Genomic DNA, 13,603 nt, shown 5'->3' on the forward strand with positions numbered 1-13,603 from the left:
AATTCATTCAATTATGTTTTAATTGTGCAATAACACTTTTAATTCTAGTTCACTGGTTGAGATTATAATCCAACAGAATGAACAATCTATTAAGGTGATAACTCCATAAGTGGCTTTAGGGATTTGACAGTGGATTACAAGATAAGTGGGAATATTGACATATCAATGAAAAGATCGGTTTCCTAATTCCTTTCCACGCCTTTTTCTTTATCTTTTCTTCTTCTTATTTACACCGATTTCTGAAACAATCAATTTTTTAATAAAGATATTTTGTCAGTTGTTTATAAATTATCTTCAAATGAATTCAGTATGTGCTTTATTAACCCCTGCAGCGCCGTCTTGGTCCTCCCTATTTTCCACCCTCTTCTTCATGGATCCAGCTTCACCAGTGCAGTTTAAATCCCCATTTTCATCTCTTCTGCTCCATATTAGACATGAAAATGCATGATGGTGAACTGTTGTGGAAAAAAAACATATTATTCACACATACTGCCTTTTGTTTGGGCATAAACAAACAATATCAGGTATATGAATTATGAGTCAGCTCTGTTTATATTAAATGCTTTTGTAAGTTTGATTCAATGATTACAATTCAGATGTAATATTTTTTTTTCTGTGTTTCCTGCATGCTACCTCAGTACACAGTCTAAATGTGGCTCTGCAATAATTTTAGTACATCGTTATTAAATATGCATGATAAACCTCCGTGCAGCTCCAGTGACACATTCTGTATTGTCTGTGTTTATAATGTGTGTAATGTGCGGTCATTATTGTCGTCATTGGTGTTTTCTGGTAGTTACATATATGCCTGCAAGAAATAACTGCCTCTACCAGCTTCCATCTGTGACTGCAGACTCTCTATTTTTTAGTATAACACCGCCACATGACAAAAATATTGTCAATAAAATGTAAAAACAAATCATAACAGAATTCAGTTTGTGTACTTTTTAATCACCCTTTTCTTCTCTGGTGTCATGTGTTCCATTATATGACAATGATCAGTTGTGAAAGTGACTAGATTCAAGATTCAAGAAGTTTATTGTCAAATGCACAGCAGAGGTTACTGAGCAATGAAATTCTTACTTTGCGAGTTCCCTTCACATGACTTTGTACACAACTAAACTAAGATAAAAGACGGTAGACTTATTTTAGGCATAAGAATAAGCAATAATACAAATAAAATAAGCAAAATGTGCAGTTCTACGTACAGAGGGTAAAGTGTTAAAAGTGTTTAAGGTGCATTGTTTATGCATTATTGTCAGAGGTAGGACATTTAGAGTGTGTAAATATGTTTACAGATTGTACATGCAAAAACAAATATGTGCAATTTTTGCATTGTGGCAATGATGTTACATGATAAATGTTCAGTCAGTGGTTCAGCAGCCTGATGGCCTGTGGATAGAAACTGTTTTTTAGTCTGGTTGTTCTTGCTTTTTACACTCCTGAAGCATCTGCCTGACGGCAGGAGTGTGAACAGTGTGTGCTGTGGGTGAGTGCGGTCTTTGATGATATTGTGGGCCCTCTTTGTTATCTGGGCAATGTAGATGTCCTGTAGAGGTGGGAAAGCTGCTCCACAGATGAATTGTGCCATTTTAATGACACGCTGGAGAGCCTTTCTGTCCTGAACGGTGCAGTTCCCATACCAGACTGTGATGGAGTGTGGTATGGGATGCTCTCCACTGTGCATCTGTAGAAATTGCCTCAGCTTCCTGAGAAAGAAGAGTCTCTGTTGAGCCTTCTTGATGATCTGCCAGTGTGTGAACCCAGGTGAGATCCTCACTGATGCGGGTGCCAAGGAGTTTGAAGGTTTTCACCCCTTGCATGCTGGTCTCTCCTCTTCCTTGGGTCAATAATCATCTCCTTAGTCCTCTCAGCTGTTAAGGAGAGATTATTTTCCTGGCACCAGGACACCAGCTGAGCCACCTATTGCCTGTAGGCTGCCTCATCTCCTCCAGTGATCAGCCTGAAGACAGTTGTGTCATCAGCAAACTTGATGATGGACATGTTACTCTGGGAGGGGACGCAGTCGTAGGTGAAGAGGGTGTACAGCAGTGGACTGAGCACGCAGCCTTTGGGCCTTACAGTCTTTGTGGCTTATGTCCTGGCACCAACTCTGACTGTTTGGGGTCTGTCTGTGAGGAAGTCCTGGACCCAACGGCAGAGGGGGGATGTCAGTCCAAGGGTAAAGAGCTTTTCAGCCAGTGTGCTTGGAATGACAGTGTGAAATGCTGAGCTGTAATCTATATGTTTATATATATATATATATATATATCTTTATGACCTTCATTTACTGACAAGTGCAGCAAAATTTTTCATTTGTTCGACTTCAGTTTTGATTTGCACTGTAGTGGTGATTTTATCATAATAAAAACATTTAGATCAGTTAAAGGAAAGCTGTTCTGCTGCTATTAGGAAGAAATGGTAGAAGAACAACAATTTAGAAAGACTCTCAACAGACTTTTAATTAGAAAACATAAACACAAACAAGTATCCTTGGTCCTAAAAGGTATTAAGTTAAATTAAATCCTTGGCAACACTTAGGAGCCAAAATATTGTGTTAAATGAGACTCATAAATTTGCATCTGCTTTCAACGACTGTCAGCATAATCTGAACGAGTTACAATATTCAAGGCAAAAATGAAATGCACAACACAAAACTGCATTATCAGGTAACTTCAAGTTAAGGTATGATAAGGCTTTTAAACAGGCAGATACTTAAATGAGGTATCAGGCTTGCCGGTGTCAAGTCCTTCCATAACCTCCCATGGCCCATTTTGGCATTTACCGTAGATGTGAGACTACAAGACTGTAAAAACAGCACGAGCTCAACTAGTTTAACTTTCTGCTTTGATTTGTCATTTAAACTGTAGATTTCAACCTTGACTTTAAAACTGAGAACAACATTCAGCCTTTTAACAATTTGAAACTTTAGTCGTAATAAACTTGTTTCCACAACTTGTGCGACTTGGCACTTTGTGGGGTCTTTTTAATGGCTTTTTGCAACATAATGTGATTTAACTGCGGTGTATGTATCCAAAGAGAATTCAGCAGTAATAACAAAAAAAAAACATCATTGGAATAAGAGGGAAAACATGCGCCATCAAGGCATTGGGGGGGGGGGGGGGCTTGTTGAGTATTTGTTAATCTTTTCAAAATGACATACAGTGACTACACACAGGCCCACACCCACCTAACATCGATACATCTGACATGCAGCTCAGAAGAAGTGGAAAATATTAACTTACATATTAATTGGTACATCTACAATATCTACAAATTAGTGGCTTGACCCTGCCTGAATCACTTATATTTTCCTGTCACGTCTTCACGGTTGTTTATATAATCTAAAAAATAGCCCTTAAACAGGGTAAAACAGCATAAACGTTATTTAACTCGAGTTTTACTGCACATTGTTGGGTCCCTACATATGACTGACTGGACAAGTCGTCAAGAAACTACTGTTTAAGTAACACTATAAAACAATTGGCAGCAATTTAGTGTAACTGCATAAAAAGCAGGTTCACTAGGCTGTTTTTAATCACAGTGTAAAGGGGGGGTTAAAATAAGGTCACAGAGATGACACAGAATCCCATTTAGCTGGATCCAAGTTCAAGTTCTGGAACTGTAACAAACACTACTCTATCCAAAACATTTTAAATCAGGAAGAGACAGTGTTATTAATCAGCTTTAAAACTAAAGAGACTTAATGATTTTTTAAGAATACTAAATAAAAAGTGCACAAAATTTCAAAAAGGTGCTTTGCATTAGACATGAGGATTTGGCTTTGTGGAATGAGCTTTACTTTAAGACGTCTGGCACTGAACACCGCCGGTGCTGGCGTAGTCGTCTTCATCCATGTAGTAGTACTGATGTCTGTGTCTGTGTCTGTTCTCGTAGTCACAGTCCTCGAGGTCGGCGTAGATGTAGAGGTCATCGTCCATGCTCTCAGGCTGCTCTGCATCTTTCTTTTCAGGGAAATAGCTTTCCAGCTCCTTCAGCTTGTTCTTAGGGAGGAAATCGGCTTGTGGGAACACCACCTAATGGAAACGGCCGCAAGTGATTATTTCATTATTGATGAGTAGCAAATGGATGTTAAAAAATAAAGACTGAAGAACTTCTTACTGAAAAGTGAATGATCAGACGCCCCTTCTCAAACGGCCTACGATACATCGGCATCCCTTCATTTAAGACACACTTGGTGTCTCCAGGCTTTATCAGTTCCCCTGAGATTTAGAAAATAAATAAAACAAACATTAAATAATCATAAGATGCTAACGCCTGAAGAATGTAAAGAAGCTTGGAGTAAAATGTTCGTTTACATTATTTTGTCCTTCATTCTATATAATACACAAGCCACACACCATAAATGAAGACACACGGTTTCATATCAGTTTTCACACCACAGCCCCTTCCACAAAATATAGCTCCTTAATGCACAGGTGTAAGACAAGTAGATCACATTATCAACTTGACAGTGATAATACAATTACAGTAATTTAATCGGCAGCTCTGCACTCAATGATTGGATTCACCTGGATATGATGTGACGAGGAGAGTTCTGTTGTCCAGTGTCTGAACAGGCTTCTTGAATCCACACAAAGCCTCGACCAGCTGCAGCTCCATAGACATGACCAGGTCCTCTCCTTTCCTGGTGAGACGTATGAAGCGAACAAAAACTCAGCCAATCTTACAAGGTGAACAGGGTGTGTAAAAAGACCAAGATTGCGGCTTGTAGGTGTAGACATGGTAGAAGACAAGTAGTAGACTGCTGACTCTACTTTGGTCAAACATCTGCCAGCACAGATGACCTCAGTGACAGAGAGACCTTTGATAACATGCAGTTCATTACCTGGTGAAGCGAGGGTGTTGTTGCAGGTCCAGGACAGTTATGATATCCCCTGGTTCAAGTCCCGGTTCTTGGTCTCCCTCTCCATGAAAAACAATCTTCTGCCCGTCTCTCATTCCTGTGGCAAAAACATCACCAGGTAATTAATGCATTATGCTTCCTTTTTTTGATCTCACACATGGATTTAAATTAGCTCTGGCTTTTCTCTCACCTTTGTCAATGTGGACCTCCAAGATCTTCTTTTGTCGCAGGATCTTCCGGCCTGTACATGCTTTGCAGCGGTCTTTGTGGTTGATTCTCTGCCCTTTACCTTGGCAGCTGTGACAGACTGTGGACACCTGCTGAACCATACCTGGTAGCAACTGGTGCACACGTACCTGCATTCCTGTGCCGTGGCATGACATGCACATTTGTGCAGCTCCTTTACGACTACCACGACCTGCAATATAAACCAACCAGTCAGCTCTGTAGATGGAAAAAACTGCTGGATTTGACTTTTATACTAAGGTAGACAATAAACTCTATCTTGGCTTCCTTAGAGGAAATTTACCATACCTTCACATCTCTCACAAATGACATTCTTCTGAATAGCAAGTTTTCTTGTTGCTCCATTGTAAAGATCTTCCAGTGTGACTGTGATTTGATGAACGATATTCTTCCCTGCATTGGAACACAGCATTAGATTGTCAAACATACCACAGATCTCAATGGGTTTTCTGCTTATAATAAGACAAAATTATATTGGGGGCACAATGCCATAATTTTTTGAAGTCACTGACACACCTTCTACAACATTGCAATAGCCACCAGTGCTACCTAATATCAACTGTTTGGTGATGTGGGACTGTAAAGGAAGTCAAATGTCCCCCTACTGTTGTTTTCCTAACTTCAGCATACCTTTTCGCTCTCTGTGCATCCGACTACCTCCACCAAAAAACAAGTCAAAGATATCCATGGGTGATGCGAAACCCCCACCACCGCTGCCACCCGAAGTGCCTCCTTCCTTTAAAGCCTTTTCCCCTCCACGATCATATATCTCTCTTTTCTGAGCATCTGACAACACCTCATAAGCTTGTGAGATCTGCTTGAACTTAATAAGAAAAAAAAAAACAAGTCAAATGACATTTCTATAACAGAAGTTCATGAGTAATAAAAAGATATTTACCTTCTCTCCTTCTGTGGGATTTTTGTCAGGGTGGTATTTCAAAGCAAGTTTGCGATAGGCCTTTTTCAGTTCATCGAGTGTTGCATTAGGTTTCACACCCAATGTGTCATAAAAGCCTGTTTCCTTAACCATTTTGCCTGTGAGAGATAAGACAACAAAGAAATATAACTGAAATGCAAATATTCAGAACCACAGTGGATTTCTGTGGAAACATCATACACAAGAGAAAGAAGAGTTATTTAGTAAAAAAATAACAACAGAGTATCATTGCACGGTTTAGCTACCTGAGGCTTATTTGTTGAAAATGAAACCGACACCGCCACTATTCATCCTGCACAGGCAGTGATGGGGAACTAAAACCAAAACACAACACTGCACATAAGTGCTACCTGTAGAGCTGTTTTGTTCTGATCTTTCATTGTAATTGTTCTGTTCATACATCAGATTTCTGGTGAGTTTAGGGGATGAATATTTCAGGTAAAAAAAATCTGCTTTCAATCATGTTTTGCTCATGTTTACATGTTTAAATATTTAACGTGTCTTAAATGATGTTCAGAAAATGGTGTTTAAAACAACATGTTAATGACATTTTAGGGATCTCCCGCTAACTTGTGGATAATCCGATGTCTGTGTTAGCTTTGTCACGCTGTATGTTTAGTACATGAGGGGCACATTCTAGGGCTGCCCAGGCCCTACGTAGCTATTTTAGATACGTAGCCAGGTCAAGGCTAACATGCTATCTAGGTTGTTTAAGCAGCATTAAGCCAAAAATTCAGACATGGCACGAGTATAGACAATTACATTATAATTACTTTTTCCTAACCTTATATGAAGACAGTTCAGTTGACGTTTAGCATTAAGCGTCGCTCAGAGCGCCTCTTCCAGAACCTTCCAACCCCGTCTCTGCCTAGTACCTACTGCCTGGCGGAATACACCACGTCGCACAGAGTGACGTCATTTCGCTGCGACGAGTCCACTCGCCAAAACAAGCGTGAACTGCAAGTGCCTCTGAAAGAAAAGCTCCTTAGGATGATAAAATGCCGATTTGCTGGCTTATTAGCGAGGAGGATAATCATAAACCAATCCAGCTACCTCACTTACAGACAGTTGTCTTGGGTCGAGGCCCAGAAACGACCATTAAAGACAAGAAATGCTCACGGCAGCAAGGTAACAAACATTTCAGCTACATTAGCTCAGAACAGTGTAAACCTATGATGAATAAATGTTATCTAAAATACAATATATTGAAATGCAAAAATATACGCTTGAAACAGATTTTCATTTCGAAACTGTCCAGAATGTTTAAGAGATTTATTGTTCCAAACGTTCTCCGTTGCTATTAAAAACTTTCACCTGTCTAAATATCATTCCATCCCATCCAGTTGAACTGAAAGCAGAATGCAACAAAGGCTATGTTAAAGTTAAACAGGTAAGACATAGACAAAATATATCCATACTAAAATTCTGAATATGCATGCAGTTTGGAACCATGTTGGTTCTGGTTCTGTAAAATACTCATACTGCTGTGATGATATTGATGACAGCTCAAAGTCTCCCTCTGTGTATTACTAATGCTCCCTCCCATCTTCTATCTTTATCTGAAAGCTGGGCCTAAACCCCTCGTCTGTAGATTCTGTGGTGGTGGGCAAAGGCAATGAGGTCAAAATGAAGCCTGGGCAGCACCTTTACATTGTCAATCAGCTTTACCCATACACTGTACAGTTCAAAGAGGATCTCACCGGCAGCCAGAGCGGTATTAAAAGACCACGAGCGGTGGCGTCAGTGGACTGCAAGAATGAGAGTGAGGCTCAGAGTATGAAAATGGCCAAGCAGACAGAAAAAGTCTCTGTGTCAGAAGAAACCACGAAAAGTAGTGTAAGACAAAGAAGCTGATGTTTATGTATTAAAAACATGTTTTTACTCTTTCCATGTTTCTCCCCCTCTTGTGTAGATTGTCTAAGTTAAGATTAAACAGAAGAATGATGTTTCTTTAAATCTCTTGTAGAATACTGCTGGACATTGGAGCCAAGGCTTGAAGACATCAATGCAAGACCCCAAGATGCAGGTAGATGATGCATGAATAAAGATCGATGCCATACTAACAAATAGCTATACTTAAAATGTGTCATTTCATTTTTTTTCAGGTATACAAAGACGACAAAGTTGTTGTGATCAAAGATAAATACCCCAAAGCTCGCCACCACTGGCTAGTCCTCCCATGGCAGTCGATCACCAGCCTGAAAGCTTTGCGTGCGGAGCACTGCGACTTGTTGAAACACATGCAACAAGTTGCTGATCAAATGGTCGAGCAGTGTCCAGATTCTACCTCACTGCGCTTCCGCACGGGCTACCATGCCATCCCAAGTATGAGGTAAGTAATAACTCTCTGTACAGTGCTGCTACAGTGAAAGACCATGCCAATGTTGTTTTTCCTTTGATCAAATCTGGTTTAACTGACTTGATTCTTGCCTTAAAATCATTACTACATTAGGTTCAAAGAAGCTCTGGTCTAATTCAAGCTGCTCTTTATTACAGTCATGTTCACCTCCATGTTATAAGCCAAGACTTTGACTCTCCTTGTTTAAAGAACAAAAAGCACTGGAACTCATTTACAACCAACTATTTCATGGAGTCACATGGTGAGAGCAAGTTTATTCTACTTTAATTTTTAAATTTTTTTAAATATTAGTCACCCCTTTCTTCAAAGCACACAATACACACTGTATTTTCCTTCTTACAGATGTCATTCAAATGCTTGAAACGGATGGAAAAGTTACTGTAAAAGAAGGTGCCAGTGAGTTATTGAAACTACCTCTCTGCTGCCACGTTTGTCACAGAGAGCTTCCTACCATACCGGCTCTAAAGGAACACCTGAAGTCTCACTTTTCCAGATAACTTTACCTGATCTGATCTGATGTTCTAGATTTTTGGGAAGTTCTGTGTAGGATTCATTTCCTGTTAATTATACTTTGTAGTTTTTTAAAGTGCAAAGTGTTTGAATTATGTTACCATAACACAATGCACTACAGCTTTTGTCCACGGTTTTGTTTTTTTGGAAAGATGACAGACACATTCTGCAATTTCAGTTGTTGCATTTAAAATTTCAAACATAGTTTAAATATGTTGCATAAAGTGTTTTCTACAAATGAAATCATTTCTGTTTTTGTTTCATTTAAACATAATTCAAACACCTACATACATTCTATTTTTGATGGGTTCAGATTTTCTGAAGAAAGAAGGAAACTGTAACATGTGCTGCATTAAATACTGCAAAGCTAGAAACTTGTTTTTTGAGGAAGTTCTGTCAGAGGAAAATTAATTATAAAATAGACACTGTTTTACTTAATTGCACAATAATATTTGTTATCATACAACAATGACTTTCTGTTTAAATGAGGGCATCTGAAACATAGTAAACCTTTGTCGCCATCTAGTGCTCATGTCTAATATAGAAAGTGGAACAACTGTTAATTCCGTGGCTTTCACGTAGCGGTTATAGCCTTGTCAAGGTAATATTTGTTAACAAACTAGACAAAAGTAAAAGAAAAAATAACCAATGGCCCGTACGGGGATCGAACCCGCGACCTTGGCGTTATTAGCACCACGCTCTAACCAACTGAGCTAACCGGCCATAGAAGGTCATGGTAGACGTAGGCATGATCAGTATCAGCCCACCATGATTACCAGTTTCTGCGACGTTTATGTGATTATTTAAAGTCACATAAAAGTTTGTTAATCAATAGGAAAAAGGAAAACATGCAACTAATTCAAAACTACAACAATTTACTATGTAGCGAAGAAGCCAGTGTTTTATTGAAAATGTATTACAATGCAATACAAATAAATATTTAGCTGATCTGACAGAAATATGTAAATTCCATATTGTAATAATAAAAAAAGTTGCCACTCTTGTAATTAGTAATTTGCAGCTCAACATACACATTTAAATGAATAACATTGCACTATTCCCCTTATAGTGTAGTATTGAAAACAACATGGGCCTCAAATACCTTGGTTATATTATATGTTTATTATTATCAAAACAATACTAAAGATTATATCACCACAATAATCTTAACACACAAAGATCAGTCAGTTGCTGGTACAGTAATGTAAAATGTGAAAAGCTACACTGTTATCCTGAATTTTTGAAGCTGGTCATTTAATAGTGTTGTAGTTCATAGTTATAAGCAGTAAGCTGCACAAGTGTTTGCCATCATCTTCTTAGAATTAACTCCCTCTCGTCTTCATCTGGCACCATCAGGTTGTCCACTGAGAAATGGGCATCATCTCCAATATTCTGGAAAAAATGCTCCTCGCTTTCACAGCTCTGCGTGCCATTCACGCAGTCTTTAGCTCTGACTTGCTCCAGCTCAGTGCTATCACTGGCATTACTGTCCTCTGTGCTCTGACTGGCATCGCTGCTGTCGCTGCTGTCGCTGCTGTCACTGCTGTCGCTGGCCTCCGGGCTCTCGCTGCTCACGCTCTCACTGCTGACACCGGTGGCGGCTGTAACACTAACGATCTCAGTGGTGTCTGCGCTGCTGCTGGTGCTATCGCCGCCAGCTTTGATGTTCTCCAGGTTCGTGTTACTCTGAGCGGTGATGTTGGTGGTTGTGGTCAGCTCGCTGCTGAGGTCTTGGTCCTGACCTTTGACCTCAGTGCTGCTATTGTCCTCCGCGCTCAGGACTTTGACTACGCTTGAAATGACTCGCACCCAGCTCTGAATGCAGAGAATAAAAGGAGCGTGGTTGGTCAACTGTGTTCTCAGGAGACAAATTAAAGTCATGTGAAAAAGTTAAACCCACCTTTCGAACATTCTCCTCACTGCCCATGCTGTTATCTTTGGTTTCAGCCATAGAGTCCACCTGTGGAAAGATAGTGAACCATAAGACCAAACTAGGACAATATACTAATAGGTTTAATACTTGAAATGTCATCTTACCTCATTGTCCTCATCAGACTGACTGTCGCTCTCCTCTGAAGTCTGTGTATAAAGAAAGAAAACACAGTTTAGTGCTATAAACCTTATTATGAACACAGTAGTAGTACATATGATGCTGATTCAACCCACCGTGTCCTCTGATGTGGATTCTAAAGAATCTGACTCTGAACTCTGTACAACAGACACACATTAACAGCAAGTTAAGTTCAGTTTCATATTTCCAGCAAAAGTTTAAAAAAAAAATCTAAATTACTCACTTGATTTGAGGTGTTTTCCTCTGAACTCTGGAAGACAAAGACAAAAACACCCATTTGGTTGAAATCAGCGATCTAAAGTGTTGCACAATAAATAATAATTTACTCATCACTGAAATGAATGTACACACTACCTGAAGCTCTGAGGTGGTATTTTCAGCCGATTGTGAAACGGATAAACTTTCAGTCTGAAAAATGAAAAACAAAGTGCATTAAGTTTAATTACAGCCCACATCAGCAGCACCATCAATCACTGCTTTCATCTAAGATCCGTTCACAACAAGCCAAGCAACTGCTGCATAAATGTGTGCAGACGTAGTAAACAATAGTCACAAAAAGGGGAATCGTTCTGAGGTCTAGAAAACCTTCGAACACCCACACCTATTGTTAGGTTTTCTGCTGACTGTCTCACATGAATGCAGTGCAGTCAAATGATTAATGTGTGTGTTGTGAGGTTGCAGAATGGAAAGCAGTGGTGGAGGAAGTACTTACCAGTAAGTAAAAGTACAATTACACATCAAAATATATACTTAAGGTGTCACTACGAGTGAATCCCTGCCAGCAACCCAGGCTGTGGGCATCAAGTGAACAGAGGGGCTGGTAAATGGCATTCATCATTTGTGTATTTACTGTGTATTTTAACTTGTAAAACATCCTTAGAGCAAACAAAGTATTCCTGCTTTACATTAATGTTTTGATCAATGTTAATCAGACATTAATGGATGGACTTGTGTTAGCAGACAGTAGCTAACTACTAAGCTAACTGAGCCAGCACATCATGATTGAGGCACATTATAAAAACACATATTCATAAAATGTAACAAACAACTACAGACATTGTGGAAATGTATTGGAGTAGAAAGTATCAAGTATGTACTGTTGTTTTTACTTAAAAATTTACTTAAGTACAGTAAAAAGTATAACTACTTAGTTACTTTCCACCGCTGCTGAAAAGACAACAGAATTTCTGATGGCACTTACTGAGTTAGATTCAAGTTCACTTGATACTGAAATGACATTGTGTAGAATCTGTAAGAAATGAAACCAAGATCATTACAAGGACAATATCACACACAATGAAGACATTTTAGTGTTTTAGTTTAGAACTGTCACATACTGTTTCATACTTACTGGGTTGGCATAAAGTGCTCCGAGCAGGCAAAATGTTATAATAGCAGCCTTCATTCTGTAACAGAAATATGTATTTATTATTGTTAAATTAATTCTGTTGTATATTCTTGCAAAAAACGAGCATTGCAATTAAAAAAAAAAAACATATGTTTGCAGCTATTTCAAGTGCTGACATAAAACCAAAGAAAAAAAAAGAAGATGTATTCTTATTACCTTTTGATCCTTTAGATTCAGAAGATTTGTCAGTGGTCCTTTTTTTTTGGAGTGTACACAGCAGCAAACAGGAGAATCCGGTTCCTACTCTGAGCCACGTATGGAAGCTTGAGGCAGTGAGAGCTGGATGTGTGGATACGCTGTAAGATACTCCCAGGACCACGTTATATATGTAACCTCAATTAAGATGATTGCATCACTTCCTTCCGGGTGTCTCTCTCTCTCTCTCTCTCTCTGTCATCAACATGTGAAGGTGTATCTGGTTCCGGTGAGTGAGCTCACAGCACACACACACACACACACACAACCACTTCATTCAGGCACCAATGTCTCCTCCGCCCCCTCTTTAGTGAAATATAGTTTAGAATACTAAACTATAGGGTGTTGCGGCCTGTTGAAAAAACAAACTCACCCACTCAGAGAGGAAAATCAGGCCAGATGGCTTGTTTCCGGCAAAATGGATGTCTTTATGTTCTAAATTGTGTAATTATGAATTAAGCCACAGGAAAATGGTGAAAATACTTTGAATCATATCTGAAATTATGAAAATTAACCTTCAGATAAAGAGGGTTAAACTTAACTTAACATTAGAGGTGCGGCCAAATATTCTTGGACGCACCTCTTAATGTTAAATACACCAATTTAGATTATTAAAACAAGACAAAACCATGCAATAAATTACATTATGTGACCTGTTGCCTTCATTGCTACGTGATGTTGTTCTTGGAAATAGGGCATGTACAGTAGAAAGTCTAAATAAAGACCTCTATATTTCCTCCCTGAGGCTCATAATTGCTTCCAGGATGTCCTTATATGGCCGGGCCTAAAAATAAGATGATAGAATTCCTTGTTTAACCTCACTTTGGATTTCAACCTTGCAAAAGAAACTTGTAATTAGACTGGATGTTCACCAGTCCAGACCTATCCGCCAAAAACCACAGGGGAGGAGCCAGGGGACGATGATTGATGCTTGTTGTGGCGCAGACAGTCAACAATGTCTGCTATGGTTACATAAGTTTTCATCAGGTTCTGACCTTTTTTCTTGTTAT

At 39.2% G+C, this 13,603-nt stretch overlaps 3 protein-coding genes and 1 non-coding gene across 7 annotated transcripts; 1 reads left to right on the forward strand and 3 right to left on the reverse strand.

Moving 5' to 3' along the window:
- Positions 1-2,436: 2,436 nt before the first annotated feature.
- On the reverse strand, positions 2,437-6,952 carry dnaja1 (DnaJ heat shock protein family (Hsp40) member A1). Its single transcript, XM_028408118.1, has 9 exons — positions 6,835-6,952; positions 6,012-6,148; positions 5,744-5,936; positions 5,402-5,506; positions 5,058-5,285; positions 4,850-4,964; positions 4,533-4,648; positions 4,123-4,223; positions 2,437-4,037 (listed from the first exon to the last, which is right to left on the reverse strand). The coding sequence occupies exons 2-9, from the start codon at positions 6,141-6,143 to the stop codon at positions 3,804-3,806; spliced, it is 1,224 nt and encodes a 407-aa protein (XP_028263919.1). The 5' UTR covers positions 6,144-6,148; positions 6,835-6,952; the 3' UTR covers positions 2,437-3,803.
- On the forward strand, positions 6,356-9,162 carry aptx (aprataxin). Of its 4 annotated transcripts, XM_028408139.1 has the most exons (7): positions 6,942-7,178; positions 7,394-7,440; positions 7,617-7,886; positions 8,017-8,076; positions 8,156-8,382; positions 8,547-8,650; positions 8,752-8,906. In XM_028408139.1, exons 1-7 carry the CDS (start codon positions 7,049-7,051, stop codon positions 8,904-8,906), a joined length of 993 nt encoding a protein of 330 aa, XP_028263940.1. In that variant the 5' UTR covers positions 6,942-7,048. The 4 variants fall into 4 exon arrangements, with proteins under 4 accessions (XP_028263949.1, XP_028263932.1, XP_028263956.1 ...); XM_028408131.1 differs by lacking the exon at positions 7,394-7,440 and having other exon boundaries at positions 6,361-7,178; positions 7,734-7,886; positions 8,752-9,162; XM_028408155.1 differs by lacking the exon at positions 7,617-7,886 and having other exon boundaries at positions 6,938-7,178; positions 8,752-9,162.
- A 406-nt stretch (positions 9,163-9,568) lies between these two features.
- trnai-aau (transfer RNA isoleucine (anticodon AAU)) lies at positions 9,569-9,642 on the reverse strand. Its single transcript has one exon. It is a non-coding gene; the product is annotated as a tRNA-Ile (tRNA).
- A 294-nt stretch (positions 9,643-9,936) lies between these two features.
- Positions 9,937-12,681, reverse strand: scpp1 (secretory calcium-binding phosphoprotein 1). Its single transcript, XM_028409624.1, has 9 exons — positions 12,555-12,681; positions 12,342-12,396; positions 12,192-12,239; positions 11,345-11,398; positions 11,214-11,240; positions 11,086-11,127; positions 10,957-10,998; positions 10,820-10,879; positions 9,937-10,734 (listed from the first exon to the last, which is right to left on the reverse strand). Exons 2-9 carry the CDS (start codon positions 12,393-12,395, stop codon positions 10,228-10,230), a joined length of 834 nt encoding a protein of 277 aa, XP_028265425.1. The 5' UTR covers position 12,396; positions 12,555-12,681; the 3' UTR covers positions 9,937-10,227.
- Positions 12,682-13,603: the final 922 nt, after the last annotated feature.

This window comes from Parambassis ranga, chromosome 1, assembly GCF_900634625.1.
Source record: "Parambassis ranga chromosome 1, fParRan2.1, whole genome shotgun sequence".
NCBI classification, from domain to species: domain Eukaryota; kingdom Metazoa; phylum Chordata; class Actinopteri; family Ambassidae; genus Parambassis; species Parambassis ranga.